This window comes from Cetorhinus maximus, unplaced genomic scaffold (assembly GCF_964194155.1).
Source record: "Cetorhinus maximus unplaced genomic scaffold, sCetMax3.hap1.1 HAP1_SCAFFOLD_305, whole genome shotgun sequence".
Lineage (NCBI taxonomy): Eukaryota > Metazoa > Chordata > Chondrichthyes > Lamniformes > Cetorhinidae > Cetorhinus > Cetorhinus maximus.
Genome location: NW_027596258.1, coordinates 233,016 through 254,626, shown reverse-complemented (window position 1 = coordinate 254,626; position 21,611 = coordinate 233,016). Strand labels below are relative to the sequence as shown.

Genomic DNA, 21,611 nt, shown 5'->3' with positions numbered 1-21,611 from the left:
TTTTAAATGAGTACTTTGCATCTGTATTAACTATACAGAAGGACGATGTAGGTATAGAAATCAGGGAGGGGGACTGTGATATACTTGAACAAATGAGTATTGAGAGGGAGGAGGTATTAGCGGTTTTATTGGGCCTTAAAAGTCTATTAATCCCCAGGCCCAGATGAGATGTATCGCAGGTGCTGTGGGAGGCAAGGGAGGAGCTTTCAGGGGCCCTGACATTAATTTTCAAATCCTCTCTGGCCACAGGAGAAGTACCAGAGGACTGGAGGACAGCTAATGTGGTATCATTATTAAAGAAGAATGGTGGGGATAAACCAGGGAGCTAATAGGCCAGTGAGTCCAACATCACTGGTAGGGAAACTTTTGGAAACGTTCTGAGGGACAGAATTAATCCCCATGAGGAGAGGCAAGAATTAATCAAGGATAGTCAGCATGGCTTTGTCGGTGAGAGATCATGTCTAACAAATTTGATTGAATTTTTCGAGGAGGTGACGAGGTGTGTAGATGAGGGTAGTTCAATTGATGTAGTCCACATGGAATTCTCTAAGGCTTTTGACAAGGTCTGGCATGGGAGACAGGTCCAGAAGGTAAGAGCCCATGTGATCCAGGGCAATTTGGCAAATTGGATCCAGAATTAGCTCAGTGTCAGGAGGCAGAGGGTGATGGTCAAAGGTTGTTTTGTGACTGGAAGCCTGTGTCCAGTGGCGTACTGCAGGGTTTGGTGCTGGGTCCCTTGTTGTTCTTCGTGGACATTAATGATGTAGACATGAATGTAGGAGGTATGATCAGTAAGTTCACAGGTAACACAAAAAAATCACTAGTGTGGTAAATAGCGAGGAGGAAACCCTTAGACATATAGACAGGCTGGTCAGATGGGCAGAACAGTGGAAAATGGAATTTAATGCCAAAAAGTGTGAGGTGATGCATTTTTGGAGGACTAACTGGACCAGGGAGTACATGATGAATGGTAGGACCCGAGGAAGTACAGAACCTTGGTGTGCATGTCCATAGATCCTTGAACATAAGAACATAAGAACTAGGAGCAGGAGTGGGCAATTCAGCCCCTCGAGCCTGCCCCACCATTCATTATGATCATGGCTGATCTCATTTTGGCCTCAACTCCAATTTCCCTCCCTCTCCCCATAACCTTTCAACCCATTACTAATTAAGTCCGTGTGGTGAAGGTGCTCGCACAATGCCGGTAGGTAAGGAGCTACAGGTTATTCACCCAGTGATGAGGAAGGGACATTGATATATCTCCAAATCAACAACAACAATTTGTGTTTATATCGCACATTTATTGTTATATAGTTTAGCAAGACATTTCACAGAAATGTTAGAAACCAAGGAGATACTCGGGCAGGTGGCCAATAATTTGGTCAAAGAGGTCGGTCTGAAGGAATATCTTAAAGGAAGCAAATGAGGGAGAGAGGCGGAGAGGTTTAGGGAGGGAATTCTAGAGTCTTGGAAACTGACAGAATGGCAACCAGTGATGGAATTATAAAAATCAGTTATTATCGAATTCAAGAAGAGCAGATATCTCGGGGGGATTGTGAGGCTGGAGGAGGTTACAGAGATAGGAATGATCACAACCATGGAGGAAAACAAGGATGAGAATGTGAAAATTTAGGTGCTGCTTAAATGAGTGCCTTCAAATCATTTGTATAGTTTGTGAATGGCTGTGGGCCAAGCACTGATCCTTGCAGTATCCCACAAAAACAGCCTGTCATCCTGAAAATGAGACATTTATTCCGACTCTCTGTTTTCTGTCTTTTCACCAATTCTCAAACTATAACAGGATATTACCCCAATCCCATGCACTTGAATTCTGTTTATCGACATCCTGTGCTTTGTTTAGTAACCTTCTCTCTCTGTCTCTCCCACTCCTCTCTCTCTTTCTCTCTCTGTCACATTGAATTCTCCAGCCCAGCGAGTTGTGGATGCTCCATCATTGAATATATTTCCGGCTGAGATGGACAGATTTTTGGTCTCTCAGGGAGTCGAGGGATATGGGGAGTGGGTGGGAAAGTGGAGTTGAAGCCCAAGATCAGCCACGATCGTATTGAATGGTGGAGCAGGCTCGGCAGGGTGTTAGGACTTCTCTTGTTCCTATTTCGTATGTTCTTGTAGAGGCCAGAGTCTTGTGTAGGCCCAGACCGGGTGGCAGGTTCCCTCCCCTGAAGGACATTAGTGAACCAGTTGGGTTTTTATGACGATCCAGCAGTTTTCATGGTCACTTTTTCCCAGTGCCGGCCCCACAAATTCCCAGATTCATTCAGCTCAATTTCACAACCTGCCTTTGTGTTTTTGTGGGTTCTCTCTCACTCCCCTTTTCCTGTTTTAAATCAATTCCACAGGGGATTAGAGGGGGAGGATTTGCATTCGGGAAACTGAAACCAAACATCACATCAGGATCTGATGGATTCGCTTAATTTATCTTAAACTGAGTATCTTCAGATTTTGAACATGGAAGGAAAAAGCACCGTTCACAGTGGGGAGAAACCGTACACGTGTTCTGTGTGTGGACGAGGCTTCATCCAATCATCTGACCTGACGGAGCATAAATGCAGTCACAATGGAGAGAAACCATGGAAATGTGGGGACTGTGGGAAGAGATTCAAATCCCCATTGGAACTGGGAACTCATTGGTGCACTCACACTGGGGAGAGACCATTCACTTGCTCTGAGCGTGGGAAGGGATTCACTCAATTAGCCAACCTCATGGGACACCAGCAAGTTAACACAAATGAGAGACCTTTTAAATGCCCACAGTGTGAGACGTGCTTCAAAAGTTCTGTGGAACTAAAGTCCCATCAATGTTTTCACAATGATGAGAGACCGTTCAGGTGCTCTCACTGTGGGACTGGGTTCAGGCAATCATCTCATCTCATCGCACACCAGCGAGTCCACACTGGAGAGAGACCGTTCACCTGCTCCGAATGTGGGAAGGGATTCAGTCAGTCATCCGGCCTGCTGCTGCACCAGACAGTTCACACTGGAGAGAGGCCATTTACCTGCTCCGAATGTGGGAAGGGATTCAGTCAGTCATCTGACCGGCTAAGACACCAGAGAGTTCACGCTGGAGAGAGGCCATTTACCTGCTCCGAATGTGGGAAGGGATTCAGTCAGTCATCCGGCCTGCTGAGACACCAGAGAGTTCACACTGGAGAGAGGCCATTTACCTGCTCCGTATGTGGGAAGGGATTCAGTCAGTCATCCCACCGGCTAAGACACCAGCAAGTTCACAAGTAACTGTTGTGATGGGATTTTGCTCTTAATAACATTCAGGACTGAAGTATGTTCATTATAGTGTGTTTCTGTAGACATTAATAAACTCCAGCCCGCTTTGATAAAAGTCAAATAAATCAGCATTGTGTTAAACACAATGCGTTGAACCTTTTTACTATTTTTAACAAGATATTTGCTTTTTGATGTTAATAAACTCCAGCTCAGTTACAGATTCTGTATAAAATTGGAATAAATCAGCTTTGCGATGAACAGTTGAGTTGTTTTGATATTTCTAGCACAAGTTAGTTCCTTTTGAAGGGCTCTCCCTCTCCCCTGTCTCCTCCATCCTCACCTCCAGCAACAAGTGTGAGGAGCTCATGGAGCTTCCTTGTCACTAAGATTGAGACAATCTGATCAGCTGCCTCTGCTGTTTCCCTCCCCTCCACTAGCCCACTGGGACAAACTATCTCTAAAGATCCCCCTTGTCCGAGCCTGAACTCGTGATTAAATGACAAAGGGGATGATGGTGCAAGGCAGCATTGGGTGATAATGAGACAAGGAAATAAACTAATGGGACAAGTGGAGAAACAACACAGGCCCAGAGGAGGGATAAATGGTAAAAGAAGAACCATTACCAGCACCTACTGTCAGAAAAAATGGGAGCAGTGGTTATGATCTGAAATTGTCAAAATGAATGTTGAGCCCAGAAGGATGTAAAGTGTCCAATGAAAGATGGGCTGCTGTTCCTCGAGCTTCCATTGAGCTTCATTGGAACAGTGCAGGAGGCCGAGGTCAAAGTGGGAGTGGGTGGAGATTAAACTGGTAAATGACCAGAACCTCAGGGTCACACTTGGAGACTGAAAGGCGATGTTCCACAAAGCAGTTACCCAATTGGGATTTAATCTCCTCAATGTAGAGAAAACCGCACTGTGGTCAGTGAATAGACAATACTGAATAGCAAGAAGTACCAGTAAATCACTGTGCCCCTTGGAAAGTGTTTGGGGCCCTGGAATGTGGGAAGGGAGGAGGTGGACGGGTGCTGCTGCATCTGCTGTGCTTGAATGGAAATGATTCACAGTGATGTTCATAAGAACACAAGAAATAGGAGCAGGGTTGGACCAAAAGGCCCCTTGAGCCTGCTCCACCATTAAATGTTCTTCCAGCTCAACTTCACTTTCCCATCCTATCACCATATCCCTTAGTGCCCAAATATTTATGGATTTCCATCTTGAACATATCAAGATGGAGAACAACAGACTCAGTGCAACTATTAATCTGGGAAATGCACAAACAAGGTGCATGTGAATTACAAATTCACCTCTTCACTGCTTGGTAATCATGTAAAATGAGCTTTACACTGGCCCCATGCTGAAATCTAGTCATTCTCTGACAGGTATTCTTAATGGCATAATTAGCTAATTTAAAATGAAAAATACCCTCTGCTTCACTGTAAGGCTGAGAGACAACTTTGTAATTGATTCATAATGTCACAGACTGGCTCATTAGATCTGCTCATTTCATCTAATCTTATTTTCAGCTAATGGGAGAATGGCTGAAACAGGGGATGGTGAATAACAGCTCGAAACCACAGTCCCCTCTCCCACTGCCATAATGATCCTTACAACATACAGGAATTTGGGACAATGTGACTTTGATGCTCAGATTATCTCTGCCTCCATATTATAGGAAGGAGCGAAGTAATGGGGATGGTGCAAAAAAGATTTACTGGAATGATGCCAGAATTGGAAAATATGTCAAATTCACAAAGATTTAACAGATTGAAAAGTTTTTCTCTGGAAAAGAAAGTGAGGGATGACTTGACTAAGGCCTTTAAGATAATGAAAGGGGTTGACAGAGTAGACAAGTGGAAGAGTTTTCCACTTGTAGATGGTTGAGAATAAATATACGTTAGTCATCAATAAATCTATGCACAATTCATATGCAACTTCTTCAATCAAAGATAAAAGCAGAAAATCATGGAAATACTCAGCACATCCAGGAGAATCTGTGAATTGAGAAATAGAGTTAAGTTTTCAAGTCTGCTCACTGATGCAGTGCAGTTCTGATGGAAAGTCACAGCCCTGAAATTTAAATACATCTTTCACTCTCCACAGACACTGCCAGATCTGCTGAAAATTCCAATATTTTGTTTTTTTATTTCAGATTTACAGCACCACCTTTCTCTAACTGTGGTTGAGAATGTCGAGCACATTCTTAGAAGGGTTTGAGATCCCAGTGTGAGCTGAAACTCATGTTGCAAAATCACACCATGAAATCACACCAGCTGAATGTGGAAATGGATTCACCTCGTTATTCCATTTTCTGACACAGCAGCACAGTCATACCTGTGGGAGACCATTCAGATACTTCATGTATGCAACCCTTTGCTCACTGCCCACCTGCTAACACTCCAGTTTTAGAAGGTCAAAGGATTGGATCCACAATTGCTACATTCCAGCTGACAAGACAGAGTTTCAGTAGTCAGAATATAGGAAGAAAAATCATTTGTCTGCGCCGCTGCTGAGACTCCAGTGAGTTCAGATCTAACTGTCAGGGTTTGTTCTGTTGTTAATTACACCCAGGACAGAACTATGGTGGAGGGGCCGTGCACTATGGTTGCCATATCAATATTAATAATTTTATATATTGGCCCTATGGCGCCAATCATCATCGGATCATAAAACATAATTATCTTATCAGAAAAAAGCGTTCAATGGCGGTACGTTTACCCAGGATTCAGTGGGGGACAGAATGTGCTCTATCCTCACGACAGGCGGTCCCCGCGCACGCGCAGTAGCTGGCAGTGACTGGTACATGCGCATTGCGATCTCTGGCTGGAGCATGCGCAGTACCATCTGTACCTGGAGCTGGTGGAAGACGCTGAGAAATGGCGAACACAGGCGAGTAAAAGGAGTCGGTGAGTGGGGGAGGGATGGAGGCGGCGGAGTGGGCGGGCAGGCTTCATGAAGACCCTGTGAAGGTCTGAAATCTTGAATAAGAAGCTACCGGTCCTGTGGTTACACCGAATGGAGAGGGGACAACTCTAACCCGCGTCTCCTCTCGGAGACAGGCCCGAGTTAACAACCGCCATCTTCACAGGGACAATGTGCAGCAGGGCGCATGCGCGGCCACCCTGGTCCAGGTTGCAGGAGGAGAGAATGTTGTGCATTTCTATCCTGGACTGACAGGGATGGATTTTGGAAACTCCTTTTCCAGGGGGTTAGAAGGGTAGGATTTACACACAGCAAACTCAAACCAAGAGAAATGTTTGTCTCTTCTCAATTTCTATCTTGGACTGACGGTTAGTGTTTTTGTAAATTTCTGATACTGGATCTTAGAAGTGGAGGGTTGACAGATGGGAAACTCAAATCAAACATCAATTCAGATCTGGCAGAGTCACTCGATTCGTGAGGACCTGAATATCATCGGCCTTTAAATCTGGAAGGTAAACAGTTGGCCTGTCTGTCTGTGGGCAAAGGTTACTTGTAGGAGAAAGAATAATTAACTGGGGAAAGCCAACTTCAATAGGGTGGGAATGGATCTGACGCAGTAAAGTGGAATCAAAGGTCGGCAGGAGAAACTGTAATTGAGGAATGGGCTGCCTTAAAGAGGAAACAGATCAGACACAGTAAAGACATATTTTCACAAATGAGGAAGGTGTGGCTAACATATTCACAGCTCACTAACTAAGAGAAGAGATTAAGATGAAGATGAATAAGTCTGCTAACAGAGATATCAGGTGGCTAATACAACCGAGAGACAGGCTGAAGAAAGAGGATTCAGAGAGGAATTGGAAAAAGAAAGTAAGAGAAGCAAAGAGAGAGTATGAGAAGAGACTGGCAGCTAACATGGAAGGAAATCAAAACGCTTTCTCTGGCTTATACCTAGTAACAGGCCGGTAAAAGGAGAAAGGGGCTGATTAGGGATTTAAAAAAAGGTGATTTACCCATTGGGACAAGGGGTATGGATGAGGTATAAATGAATATTTGGCATCTGTCTTTACCAAAGATGATGCTGCACAGGTCATGGTTAAAGAGGAGGTAGTTCAAACACTTGTGGTGTTTAATATTGATAAGGAGAAGGTATTATATAGGCTGTCTGATAAAGTTGACAAGGCACCAGGATTGGATGAGATGTATCCAAGGATACTGAGGGAATTCAGAGTGGAAATTGTGGAGGCACTGACCATATTATTCCAATCTTCTTCAGACCCATGTGTGGTGACAGAGAACAGGAGAATTGCAAATCATACACCTTTGTTCAAAAAGGGTGTAATGATAAGCCCAGCAACTACCAGACCAGTCAGTTTAGCCTTGCGAGTGATAATTCTGGGCAAAATTAATAGTCACTTAAGCAAATGTGGGCTAATTCAGGAAAGTCAGCACAAGTTTGTTAAGGAAAAATCATGTTAAACTAACTTGCTTAAGGATTTTCAAGAGTTAACAGTGTGGTTGATGAGGGTAATGCTGTTAATGTGGTGTACATGGTCTTCCAAATGGCATTAGGTAAAGTGCCACATAACAGACTTGTGAGCAAAGTTATAGCTCACAGAACAAAATGGGCAGCAGCAACATGGGTACAAAATTGACTGAGTGACAGGAAACAGAGAGTAATGATTTTTCAGAATGGAGGAAGGTTGAAAGTGGATTTCCCCAGGAGTCAGTGTTAGGACTCCTGCTCCTATGACCTAGACCTTAGTGTTCAGGCACAAGTTTGGAATTTATGGGCACAGACTGTGTAGAAGGTCCTTTCTCTGGTGGACCTTAGTGAACCAGTTGAGTTTTTGTGACAATCCAGCATCTTTCGTGATCACTTTTTCCTAGTGCCAGCCCCACAAATTCCCAGATCCATTCAGCTCAGTTTCACAACCTGCCTTTGTGTTTTTGTGGGTTCTCTCTCACTCCCTTTTTCTGTTTTAAATCAATTTCACAGGATATTAGAAGGAGAGGATTTGCAGTCAGGAAACTGAAACCAAACATCACATCAGGATCCAATGGAGTTGCACAGTTTATCGTAGTCTGAATATCATCGGATTTTGAACATGGAAGGAAAAAGCATCGTTCACAGTGGGGAGAAACCATAAACATGTTGTGTGTGTGGACAAGGCTTCAGCCAATCATCTAATCTGGCAGGACATAAATGCAGTCCCAACAGGGAGGAAATGTGGGGACTGTGGGAAGGGATTCAATTGCATGGAAAGACAGCGGTGCAGTCAAACAGCAGAGAGACTGTTCATCTGCTCCGAGTGTGGGAAGGGATTCACTCGTTCATCCTACCTACTGAAACACCAGCGAGTTCACACTGACGAGAGACCTTATAAATGCCCAGACTGCGGGAAGTGCTACAAAAGTTCCTGGGAACTGACGTCCCATCAACATGTTCACACTGACGAGACACCGTTCAGCTGCTCTCACTGTGGGACTGGGTTCAGGCGATCATCTCATCTGACTGTGCACCAACGAATTCACACTGGGGAGAAGCCATTTATCTGTTCCAAGTGTGGGAAGGGATTCACTCAGTCATCCAACCTGCTGAGACACCAGCATGGTCATACTGGAGAGAGGCATTTCACCTGTTCAGAATGTGGGAAGGGATTCACTGATTCATCCCATCTGTTGACTCACCAGCGAGTTCACAGTGAGGAGAGACCTTTTCAATGTCCAGACTGCGGGAAGTGCTATAAAAATTCCGGGGACCTGGTCTCCCATCAACCTGTTCACACTGACGAGAGACCGTTCAGGTGCTCTCACTGTGGGACTGGGTTCAGGCGATCAGCTAATCTTATTTCACACCAGCGAGTTCACACTGGGGAGAGGCCGTTCACCTGCTCCGTGTGTGAGAAGGGATTTACTCAGTCGTTCAACCTCCTGAAACACCAGCGAGTTCACATTGGGGAGAGGCCGTTCACCTGCTCCATGTGTGGGAAAGGATTCACTCAGTCATCCAACCTGCTGAGACACCAGCAGGTTCACAAGTAACAACAGTGATTATGCAACTGAACCATGTACATTGGGGTTTGTTTCTGCTGATGTTAGTAAACTCCAGCCCAGATATAAGTGTTAATATTCTGGATAAAAATAAAATAAATTAGCTTTCTATTAAATACATGATGTTGATTTTTTTTACTATCCCTAAGACATTAGTTCCGTTTGATGGGCTCTCCCTCTCCCCTGTCTCCTCCATCCTCACCTCCAGCAACAAGTGTGAGGAGCTCATGGAGCTTCTTTGTCACTAAGATTGAGACAATCTGATCAGCTGCCTCTGCTGCTTTCCTCCCTCACACTAGCCCACCGGGACAAACTGCCTCTAACGCTCCCCCTTGTCTGAACCCTGAACCCACATCTTTCTTTAGTTTCTCTCCCATCTCCCCTCATGCCCTTTCAGTGCTCAACTTGTCTATGAGATTCACCACCTGTTCCATCGACCTTATTCCCTCTAAACTACTGATCACCCAATTTCCCCAAGTTCACTGATATTGTTAACGGTTCTCTCTCTCCTGGTACTGTCCATCTCTCCTTCAAATCTGCCATCATCACCTGTCCTCAATAAAACCAACACTTGACCCCACTATCCTATTAAACCCCCGCTCCAGCTCCAACCTCCTTTCACTCTCCAAAGTCCTGATCACCTCCCAAATCCATGTCCACATTTCCCAGAACTCCATGTTTAAATCCCTCCAATAAGATCTCTGTCCCTGTCACGGTATCGAAACAGCTCTTCCCAAAGTCACCAATGACACCCGATGTGAATGTGACAAAGGAAAACTCCCTCATTGTCCTTCTCGGCCTGTCTGCAGCCTCTAACAACGTGGACCAAACCGTCCTCCTCCAATGCCTCTGCACTGGTGGCCAGCTGGGTGGGACATGATGAAACAATGTATGAACAATTCAAGGGCTGACTGACTTCAAGAAATAACCGGGCAGACAGGGAATGTCACCGTTAGGACAAGGAGAGTCCCTGGTTTCAGTGAATGAACCGTGTGTGAATCTGCCGATTGCCACGGTCTCCGAATGATACTCATGGGTTAATATCGTATAATCTGTCTAATATTTACAAACATCAGATGGCCCTGATTAACTCGAGAAAGAATGTAGCAAACAAGATAAGTCCTTTGTTTATCCCATACTATAAAAGCGGGGACCTTCCAGTCGAATTCGGATTTCACCTGTGGACTGGGTTGGCGACCGGTGCCAGGAACTTGAGGATATCTCTCGACCAGCCATCGCCACAGGGTCCCCTGTGGGCAGAAGGGTGTGAGATTATTGTTTGTAGTTGTGTAGATGCAATAAAGTAACATTTATAATCAGTTGTCTCCGTTGATTCCACTAATATGGGTCAGATCTGAACAAAGCGTTACCCAGTGTAACGTAACAAACCGACAGACGGGTGCTGTGGAGTATCTAAAACACTCGGCATGAGTCAGCTGTGTGATGGAAAAGCAACATTAACGACAAATATGCAGATACAGGAGAGCCCCAAAGACATCTAATCGATACAAGTTACTCCACTACATTTGGAGTATTTTGTAGACATTACAGCATTGATCATGATTACAGAATGAACTGTGTGCCCTTGTTTATAATTTCGATCCTGTACGTTCATGCCTACGTAAAAATGGTCTGCACCCATAGCTGGTTCCTCTGTTATTCCCCTCCCACCCCACACCACAAGTGCACTTCCTCTGACCTTCTCGACTTTCTAGCTCCTTCTCACTGTCTCCCCTTCCATCAAAAATCAGCAAATTGTTAAAAAAAGTCAATGTAAAAATAATGTTTAACCTTGTAGTCCTGACATTAGCAAGAAGTCCCCTTATGTCCCCATTGGACATCTGCCCATTCGACTAAACCCTAATCCTTCTGTAAATTAACCAAGTCAGTCAGACAAAGCAGAATTATTAACTTGAAGCATCTATGTGTAAAAGGCACATTCCCCCCTTTCAAGGTTTAGTACAGGTTAGGAAGAAGGTTCATATTGTCATCATTCAGAACAACCCAGATTACAAAGGAACAACTGATCTCAAAGACGTGTGGAGGGGGTGTGCCGAATCAGGTTTAAAGGGGTGAAATGACATCACATTAAAATCTGGAACTCAGGTGGGGATATGGATTTGTGTTAGGTGGGAAGATCTGGATCAGTGTATTACTCCAAGAAGCCTGAAGATCAGTGGGACAGTATTTCAGAACTGATTCCTGTAGATAGCAGCAATCCCATTGCTGTCTGTGAAAAAGACTGATGTAAATATTTAAAGTAGAAACCATTGGTGTGTTGGAGGATGTTGTACACAAGGAATTTGTGAATTATCTAAGGATAATGGTGAGGGGAAAAGAATGGATCTGGAAAGCAGCAGACACTTCATGTTGCTCCAGGAGAAGTGGATCTGGTTGTATAGGTGTCAGGTTTTACACAGCACACAGTCAGCCTGTGGTTTCACCCTGGATGAAGAATCTCCGAATCGTACCATTCACATCACTGGATGGGATTCTCAGGAGCCATGTTGTCTGCTTGGAGAGGAAGGTTTGTGTTATAGCTAATGAGAAGCAGCACAGACAACCACACACAGAGACCCACACACACATTCTCTGTCTGTCTCACACACTCAGACATCCTCTCCACACCCACACACATTTACACACACTTCCATACTTAGGGACACACCCGCACTCATACAAACAGACACATGAGGACACATCCTGTCCTATCAGGTGGACAACACCGACCAAAGTGACTAATACTGGGGATAAAGTATTGGTGCCTGTGAAGAACACTGTTTTGGCACATTCAAGTCAACATTACCCTCCATAGCCTGTGTGCAGTTTTGAACATCCAATCTCACCCCTTTCTCTGAACATTAAATCTCCATTGAACAAAATCTGGGACAGAGGCTACAACACAATTAGAACAATGAGCTGCCTATTGCCAGCTTTGGTGATAGTGGGAGGTTGTAAAATTTCAGAACAACATCCCTGGATAATTACAGCCTCCGATTTCCTCTTGGAATGACTGAAAATGTCAACTCCTCTCATGTTGATGGTCTGTTTGATGAGAGAATTCTGAGACAGATCACATGGAGAAAGAATATAATGTTGTTTTGACTCTGTATCCAATATTCCCCTGTGTTTGTTCATTACTGCCCCAATATCCTGAGACATGTTCCTATGTTCAAAAGGAACTAATTTGTGTTAGCAATATTAAAAAAGACTCAATACACCATGTGTTTAACACAAATCTGATTCATCTGATTGTTATCCAGAGTATAAATCCCTATAACTGAGCTGGAGTTTATTAACATCAGCAGAAACAGACCCCAATGAACATGGTTCAGACCTGGATGAGATTCACAGCAAATTCCAATCACTTGTTAATTGTGAACTCGCTGGTGTCTCAGCAGGTTAGTGACTGAGTGAATCCCTTCCCCACACTCGGAGCAGGTGAACGGCCTCTCTCCAGTGTGAATTCGCTGGTGCACAGTGAGTTGAGATGACCACCTGAACCCAGTCCCACAGTGAGAGCACCTGAACGGTCTCTCGTCAGTGTGAATACGTTCATGGTGCATCAGTTCACTGGAACTTTTAATGCACTTCTCACAGTCTGGGCATTTAAGAGGTCTTTCATCAGTGTGAATTCATTGATGTGTCTGTAGATGGGATGACTGAGTAAATCTCTTCCCACACTCAGAGCAGCTGAACAACTTCTCCCAAGTGTGAACTTGCTGGTGTCTCACAAGGTTGTTCGAATGGGTGAATCTTTTCCCACACTTGGAGCAGCTGAATGGCCTCCCCTCAGTGTGAGTTTGTTCAGGCTGGATAACTGAGTGAATCCCTTTGCACACTCCGTACAGGTGAATGGCCTCTCCCCATTGTGAGTGTTCTGGTGTATTGTGATTTCTGATAAATATATTTCTTTACCACCTGATCCACCTGTCCTGCCACATTCAGGGATCAGTGGACATGGACTCCAAGGTCTCTCACTTTTTCTACCCCTCCCAATATTCTCCTGTTTATTGTGTATTCTCCAGCTTTGTTTGCCCTCCCCAAATGCATTAGCATGAATTTTCTTTCTCTTTTACAGCTGATTTAAAGTTGTTGATTTTGCTCCAAAGGTTAAATTGGGATTGATATTCAAAGTTAACTATTTAACTGCAGAAACAACTTCAGCTGGGAGCCAGTGAATTAAGAGGAAAGATCCCAGACAGCGGTTCTGCAAGGTACACTGTAGGCCTGACAGCTCAATCAGCTCCACTCTCAGCTCAGGAGAGCTCAACAACTCCACATCCTGTCCACATTCTGCTGGTGCACTGGGACCAACATTCGTGCTTTAACTAACACCACCAAAAAAACGAGATTAATCAGTTAGTCTGATAGCTGTTTGTGGAATCTTACTGTCCACAAACTGGCTGTCATGAAACAGAAACAACTTATATAAAACGTCCCAAGGTGCTTCGGAGAAGTTCCATAAAGAAAAAACTGACAAGTCACAGAGGGCGATATTCGGAAATGGACAAAGCCGTGATTGAAGAGGCAGATTTTAACCAAGATCTTTAATCAGGAGAGAGAGCTGGAGGGGGTGGAGAAGTTGAGGGAGAGAATTTCAAAGCTTCACACCAGGCACAGCCATCAGTGGTGGAGTAATTAAAGTCAGGGATGCCAAAGAGGCCAGGAGGATCAGTGCTAAAATCTAGGAGGGTTGTAGGACTGGAGATTAGAGAGAAAGAGAGGGATGAGGCCATGGAGGGATTTGAAACAAGTATGCAATTTTAAAATGGAGACATTCCTTGACCAGGAGCCAATGTGGGTCAATGAGCACAGGGGTGATGGGTGAACGGGATTTGAGGTGAGAACACACAGGCACAGAGTTTTGGATGATCTCATGATTCCGTGTGGGACGGGGTGAATGTGAGAGCCCGGCCAGGAATGTATTGGAATCATCAAGTCTAAAGGTAACACGGACATGGATGAGGGTTTGAGCAGCAGATGAGCTGGGGTGAGGTGAAGACAGGCGACGTTTTGGAGATTGAAATATCTGGTGTTAGTGATGGTGTGGATATGTGGTCAGAAACTCATCTTGGAGTTGAAGATTGTGAACAGTGTGGTTCCGCCTCAGACAGTTCCCGGAGGGAGGGATGGACTCGGTGAGGGAATGGGATTTGTAGTGGTGACCGAAGACAATGGCTCTGGTCTTCCCAATTTTTAATTGGTGGAAATTTCTGCTCATCCAGTACTGGGTGCGGGATAAGGAGTTTGATAATTTAGTAACAGTGGAGGAATGGAGAGGGATGGTGGTGAGGTAGAGCTGGGTGTTGTCAGCGTACATGTGAAAACTAACATGGTGCTTTTCGATGATGTCACCTAGTGGTAGCATGTAGATGAGAAATAGGAGGGGCCAAGGATAGATCCTTGGGGGACACCAAGTACAAGGACTTTAGAGAGGAAAGGGAGGTTGAAGCTGGGGCGGTAGTTTGTGAAGACAATGGGGGATCAGAGATTGTTTTTTTAGGATGGGTGATGACGATGCATTGAAAGGTGAAGAGGGACAGTCCCAGAAGAGAGAGAGAACCATTAACAATATCAGCTACATGGAGAAATTAGATGATCAGCAGTTTAGTGGGAATAGGATCGATGGGGCAGGAGCTGGGTCTCATGGACAAGATGAGCGCTGAGAGGGCAAGAGGGGAGATGGGAGAGAAACTGGAGGAAGATGTGGGTTCAGGGCTCAGATAAGGGGGATCTTTACAGACAGTTTGTCCTGGTGGGCTAGTGGGAGGGAGGGAAGCAGCAGAGGCAGCTGATCGGATTGTCTCAATCTTAGTGGCAAAGAAGCTCCATGAGCTCCTCACACTTGTTGGAGGTGAGGGTGGAGGAGGCAGGGGAGAGGGAGGGTCCTTCAAAATGAACTAACGTGTGTTAGAGCCACTAAAAAGATTCAACTCACTGTATTTCATACAAAGCTGATTTATTTGACTTTATCATATCATATATATTTTTAATATTAACACCTATAACTGGGCTGATGTTTATTAACATCAGCAGAAACAGACTCCAATATACATGGGTCAGTCCTGGATGTGACTAACAGGAAAATCCACTCAATGTTCTGAGTTACTTGTGAACTTGCTGGTGTCTCAGCAGGCTGGATGACCGAGTGAATCCCTTCCCACACTTGGAGCAGGCGAACGGTCTCTCCCCAGTGTGAGTTCGCAGGTGTAAAGTGAGCTGAGATGATTCCCTGAACCCAGTCCCACAGTGAGAGCACCTGAATGGTCTCTCGTCAGTGTGAATACGTTGATGTGTCAGCAGATGCGATAATTGAATGAATCTCATCTCACACTCGGAGCAGATGAACGGTCTCTCCCCTGTGTGAAGTTGCTGGTGTTGATGCAGCCCTGATGATCGGGTGAACTCCTGCCCACACTCGGGACAGTTGAACGGTCTCTCCCCAGTGTGAAGTTGCTGGTGTTGTACCAGCCCTGATGGTCGCTTAAATCCACTCCCACAATCGGGGCAGGTGAATGGTCTCTCCCCTGTGTGAACTGGTGTCTCAGCAGGCTGGACGATCGAGTAAATCCCTTCCCACATACGAAGCAGGTGAACGGTCTCTACCCTGTATGAACTTGCTGGTGTTGTACCAGCCCTGATGGTCGTGTAAATCCACTCCCACAATCGGGGCAGGTGAACGGTCTCTCCCCAGTGTGAACTCGCTGGTGTGTCAGCAGGCTGGACGATCGAGTAAATCCCTTCCCACATACGAAGCAGATGAATGGCCTCTCCCCAGTGTGACTGCGTCGATGAGTTTCCAGCTCAGACGGGAATCTGAATCCCATTCCACAATCCCCACATTTCCACGGTGTGTCCCCACTGTGAACGGTGCTTTGTCCGTCCATGTTCAATAGGGCGACTCCGTCAGATCCTGATGTGATGTTTGGTTTCAGTTTCCTGACTGCAAATCCTCCCCTTCTAATACCCTGTGAAATTGATTTAAAACAGAAAAAAGGGAGAGAGAGAGAACCCACAAAAACACAAAGGCAGGTCGTGAAATTGAGCTGAATGAATCTGGGAATTTGTGGGGCCGGCACGAGGAAAAAGTGACCATGAAAACTGCTGGATTGTCATAAAAACCCAACTGGTTCACTAATGTCCTTCAGGGAAGGGAACCTGCCACCCAGTCTGGGCCTACACAAGACTCTGGCCTCTATAAGAACATAAGAAACAGGAACAAGAGAAGACCTAACGCCCCGTCAAGCCTGCTCCACCATTCAATACGATCGTGGCTGATCTTGGGTTTCACTCTTCTTTCCCCCCCCCACTCCCCATATCCCTCGACTCCCTGAGAGACCAAAAATCTCCCCATCTCAGCCTGAAATATATTCAATGATGGAGCATCCACAACCCGCTGGGCTGGAGAATTCTATGTGACAGAGAGAGAAGGGGAGTGGGAGAAAGAGAGAGAAGGGGAGTGGGACCGACAGAGAGAGAGGGGGAGTGGGAGAGACAGAGAGAGAAGGGGACTGGGAAAGACAGAGAGAGAAGGGGAGTGGGAGAGGCAGGGAGATAAGGGGAGTTGGAGAGGCAGAGAGAGAAGGGGAGTGGGAGAGGCAGAGAGAGAAGGAGAGTGGGAGAGGCAGAGAGAGAAGGGGAGTGGAAGAGGCAGAGAGAGAAGGGGAGTGGGAGAGACAGAGAGAGAAGGGAATGGGAGAGGCAGAGAGAGAAGGGGAGTGGGAGAGAGCAAGAAGGATATAAGGGGAGTGGGACAGACAGAGAGAGAAGGGGAGTGGGAGAGGCAGAGAGAGAAGGGGAGTGGGAGAGGCGGAGAGAGAAGGGATGTGGGAGAGGCGGAGAGAGAAGGGGAGTGGGAGAGGCAGAGAGAGAAGGGGAGTAGGAGAGGCAGAGAGAGAAGGGCAGTGGGAGAGACAGGGAGCGAAGCGGAGTGGGAGAGGCAGAGAGAGAAGGGGAGTGGGAGAGGCAGAGAGAGAAGGGGAGTGGGAGAGGCAGAGAGAGAAGGGGAGTGGGAGAGGCAGAGAGAGGGAATGGGAGAGGCAGAGAGAGAAGGGGAGTGGGAGAGTGAAAGGGGAAGTGGGAGAGACAGAGAGAAGGGGAGTTGGAGAGAGAGAGAAGGGAGTGGGAGAGACAGAGAATGGAGTGGGAGAGAGAAGGGGAGTGGGAGAGGGGGAGAGAGAAGGAGAGGGGGAGAGAGAAGGGGAGTGGGAGAGGGGGAGAGAGAAGGGGAGAGGGAGAGAGAGAAGGGGAGTGGGAGAGGCAGAGAGAGAAGGGGAGTGGGAGAGGTCGAGAGAGAAGGGGAGTGGGAGAGGTCGAGAGAGAAGGGGAGTGGGAGAGGCAGAGAGAGAAGGGGAGTGGGAGAGGGAGAGAGAGAAGTGGAGTGGGAGAGGGGGAGAGAGAAGGGGAGTACCAGCCCTGATGATCACATAAATCCACTCCCACAATCGGGGCAGGTGAACGGTCTCTCCCCAGTGTGAACTCGCTGGTGTGTCAGCAGGCTGGACGATCGAGTAAATCCCTTCCCACATACGAAGCAGATGAGCGAAGGAGAGAGAGAGAAGGGGAGTGGGAGAGGCCGAGAGAGAAGGGGCGTGGGAGAGGCCGAGAGAGAAGGGGAGTGGGAGAGGCTGAGAGAGAAGGGGAGTGGGAGAGACAGGGGGTGAGGGGCGAGTTTTAATAAACCTACAACAAAACCAGAACTTGGGTTGAATCTCCTGAACCACTAACCTTCACCCCCTGGAAGGACCAGGGTAACAGGTGTATGTGAACACCATCACCTCCAAGTTCCCCTCCAAGTCACACACCGTCCTGACTTGTCTGACATCCAATGCTGGATGAACAGAAATATCCTCCATTTCAATATTGGGCAGACTGAAGCCATTGTCTTCAGCCCCCACCACAAACTCCACTCCCTATCCACAGACTCCATCTCTCTCCTGACAACTGTCTGAGGCTGAACCAGACTGTTCACAACCATGGTGAAATATTTCACCCCAAGATTAGCTTCCAACCACATATCCACATCATCACCAAGACCGCCTATTTCCACCTCAGTAACATCGCCCGACTCCACCCCAGTCTCAGCTCATCTGCTGCTGAAACTCTCATCCATTTCTTTGGTACCCCTGGGCTTAACTATCCTAACACACTCCTGGCAGGTCTCCCACATTCAACCTTCCTGTAATCTTGAGCTCATCCAAAACTCTGCTGCCCATGTGCTTACTCACACCAAGTCTTGTTCACCATCACCTCACTACTCACAGACCTGCAAAGACTCCAGGTTAAGAAGCACCAAAATTTTTAAATTCCCACCCCTATTTTCCAATTCCTGTGTGGCTGCTCCCTGTTGCTGGAACCTTCTCCAGTGTGACAACCCTCCGAGGTATCTGTGCTCCTCTAATTTGGCCTCCTGAGCATTCCTGATTTTTCTTGTTCCACATCTGTGCCCATTCTATCAGTTTCCAAGGCCCAAGCTCTGGAATTCACTCCCTAAACCTCTCCCATTCTCTACCTCATTTTCCTCCTTTAATTTACTCTGTAAAACTCACTTCTTTGACCAAAAGCTTGGTCATCTCCTCATAATATCTCATGTGTCTCAGTGTCAAACCTTTCTTTGTAACATTTCTGTGAAATGCCTTGGAACATTGTCTTACATTAAAAGTCTCATATAAATACAAATTGTTGTTGTTGGTTTGGACATATATCACTGTTCCTTCATCACCACTGGGTGAATAACCTGTAACTCCTTACCTAACAGCATTGTGTGAGCACCTTCACCACACGGACTGCAGCCGTTCAAGGTCAAACATCATCTTCCCCACAGGCAACTGGGGATTGGCAATATTTTCTGGTATCTGTGGGGAATGAAACACAGTTAATGTTTCAGGGTGTGCAGAATGAATTCCAAGGAATAAACATGCTGCAGAATTTGATGGTCAACATAAGTTCAGAAGTGGAAGAGAAATGGACTATAGTGCAGGAAAAACAATTTCTGACTATGGAAGATACTGTGAGAAGATAAAGCTGGTAAGACAGCAGCACATGGTCGGAGGATGGACAGCGGAGGAAACCTCATTGAGACACAGTTGGTAGAAGTAGCAGTAAAATACTAAACAGAGCTAAGATAAATCCAGTATTAGGGACAGAGGGAGTTAGACAATGGTAGAGAGGTGATCAGGGAGGGCAGAGGTGAAACAGAGCAATAGATGGACATGGATTCAGATCCACAGTAAAGGAGTCACACCAGCCCTAGAGCCATGGAACCTCTCACAGATACAGAGCGTAGAACTAAAACCTAAACGAAAAATTGTACCTGAGTAGTGAAAAATACTCACCTCTGAAACAATTTCAGTTTTCAATTTTAAAATCCCCTGCTGGAGCCTGCAGCTGGAGAGATATCAGAAGCACTGGAATCAGAGAAAAATCTCCCAGTTAAGGAAATACCCAGGGAGCAGGATGATGTCACCGTGTAATTGTCGATGTGTGATGATGTCACACACACGGACACAGAACATCTGGGTCTGTGCAAACCAGTGATCACCACACATTATGAAGGATGGGAGGGTCCTGAGGTATATATGAGGTAGATAAAGAAAAACGATTTCCATTAACTGATCATAAAAGGGTTATGGGAGACAGTTTAAAGATTTTGTGAAGATCTGCAAGGGGGATATGAGGAAAAAAGTTCACACAGTGAGCAGTAATGACCTGGAAGTCAATGCTTACACTCAGAGACCGATAATATCCAGATCGGGATGAATCAAGTGATTCTTGCTGACTCTAATGTGATGATTGGTTTGAATTTCCGATCTGCAAAACCTCATCTTCTGGTATCCTTTAAATGGAATTTACAAAATCCGTCATTGTCAGTGCAGGATAGAAATTGAGAAGAGACAAACATTTTTCTTGGTCTGAGCTGACTTCGTATAAATCCTCCCCTTCTTAAACCCCTGTAAAAGGAGTTTCCAAAATCCATCCCTGTCAATCCAGGATAGAAATGCACAACATTCTCTCCTCCTGCTACCTGAACCAGGAGGACCGCGCATGCGCCCTGCTGCACGTTGACCCCTATAAAGATGGCGGCCGTCACTCCGGGCCTGGCGAAGGGAGAAATCCAGACTTTTTCGGCCCGTTTCTCCAAACACAAGACCGGTACCTTGTTATTTCGGGTCTTCGGCCTGAACTGTGTCTTTATGAAGCCTCTCTGCCCACTCCGCTGGCTCCATTCGTCCTCACACACCCACTAACTCTGTTAGTTTGCTCCGCTCGACATTCACTCAGCCACTCTGAGCAGCTGCAGTCACAGACCAGCACTGCGCATGCTCGTGAAACAGCCCGCAATGCGCATGCTCCAAGCACACACACACACACACACACACACACACACACACACACACACACACACAGCAATGCGCATGTGCGAGTGTGCTGCTGTAATGAGGATAGGGCACATTCTGTCCCGCAGCGAATGCTGGGTGTGCACTCCGCCATTGAACGGTAAAATTGTAAAATCGAAACCCAAGTTCAGTAATCAGAATACGATGGGTGCCATAGGTCCAGAATATAAAATTGTCGAATTAATTGGTACAGCAATTAAAATGCTCTATGTCCGCCATAAAGTCTCACCTGGATGTAATGACCAGCAGAACAAACTCCTGTACTAAGATCTGAACTCAATGGAGACTCAGCAGATGGGGTATTTTTCACCATACATGGAACATTAAAACCATGTCTTGCCAGTAGGAATGCTCTGAGTGTGGATTAAATCCTTTGAATTTTAAAGTTGGTGTGTTTACTGCTTTGCAAACTGAATAACTCCCTTTACACATGTGAAATATCTGGTTGGTCTCCCACTGGTGTGACTGTGTTGCTGTGTCAGTAATTGGGACGATAGAGTGAGTCCTTTTCCTTTTTCAGCTTGTGTACATGAGTTTATGTACACATTTTCACCTGAATCATGGATCTTAAACTCTTCTGGGAATGGGTTCCACATTCTTAGCACTAATTAGTTAAAGAAAATCAAAATGCTTCAGATGTTGGCTTTCTGAAATAAAATAAACCAGAAAATTCTGGAATTCTCGGCAGGTCTGGTAGCGTCTCTGGAGAGAACAACGCTGTTTTTATATCTGGTCTGTAACTTTTCATCAGGACTGCACTACATCAGTGCACAAATCGGGCAGATAGTAACTAAAACCTAAAATGGGCTTTTGGACAAAAGCAGACAAGACACCGAAAGCCTCGAAAGGAGAATCTGTTGTGCGACAGCTGGTTGCTGGTGACATGGATGTGTCTGCAGTGGGTAGGATCAGACCTTTTCCATGTTTCCATCAATCAATGTCCCACCTGTTCTTTTCGAAGAGTGAAACTAATAGAAAACAAATGTCATTCCGG

At 45.9% G+C, this 21,611-nt stretch overlaps 1 protein-coding gene and 1 pseudogene across 1 annotated transcript in view; one reads left to right on the top strand and one right to left on the bottom strand.

The window, feature by feature from the left end:
* LOC144673147 (uncharacterized) overlaps positions 1-21,611 on the top strand; it is a 51,436-nt gene that overhangs the window by 2,561 nt on the left and 27,264 nt on the right. Inside the window, exons 3-4 of the mRNA XM_078535134.1 lie at positions 2,484-3,251; positions 8,444-9,205. Coding sequence (XP_078391260.1) covers positions 2,484-3,251; positions 8,444-9,205 — 1,530 coding nt within the window. The remainder of the gene's footprint in view (positions 1-2,483; positions 3,252-8,443; positions 9,206-21,611) is intronic.
* On the bottom strand, positions 10,393-17,763 carry LOC144673143 (uncharacterized; annotated as a pseudogene).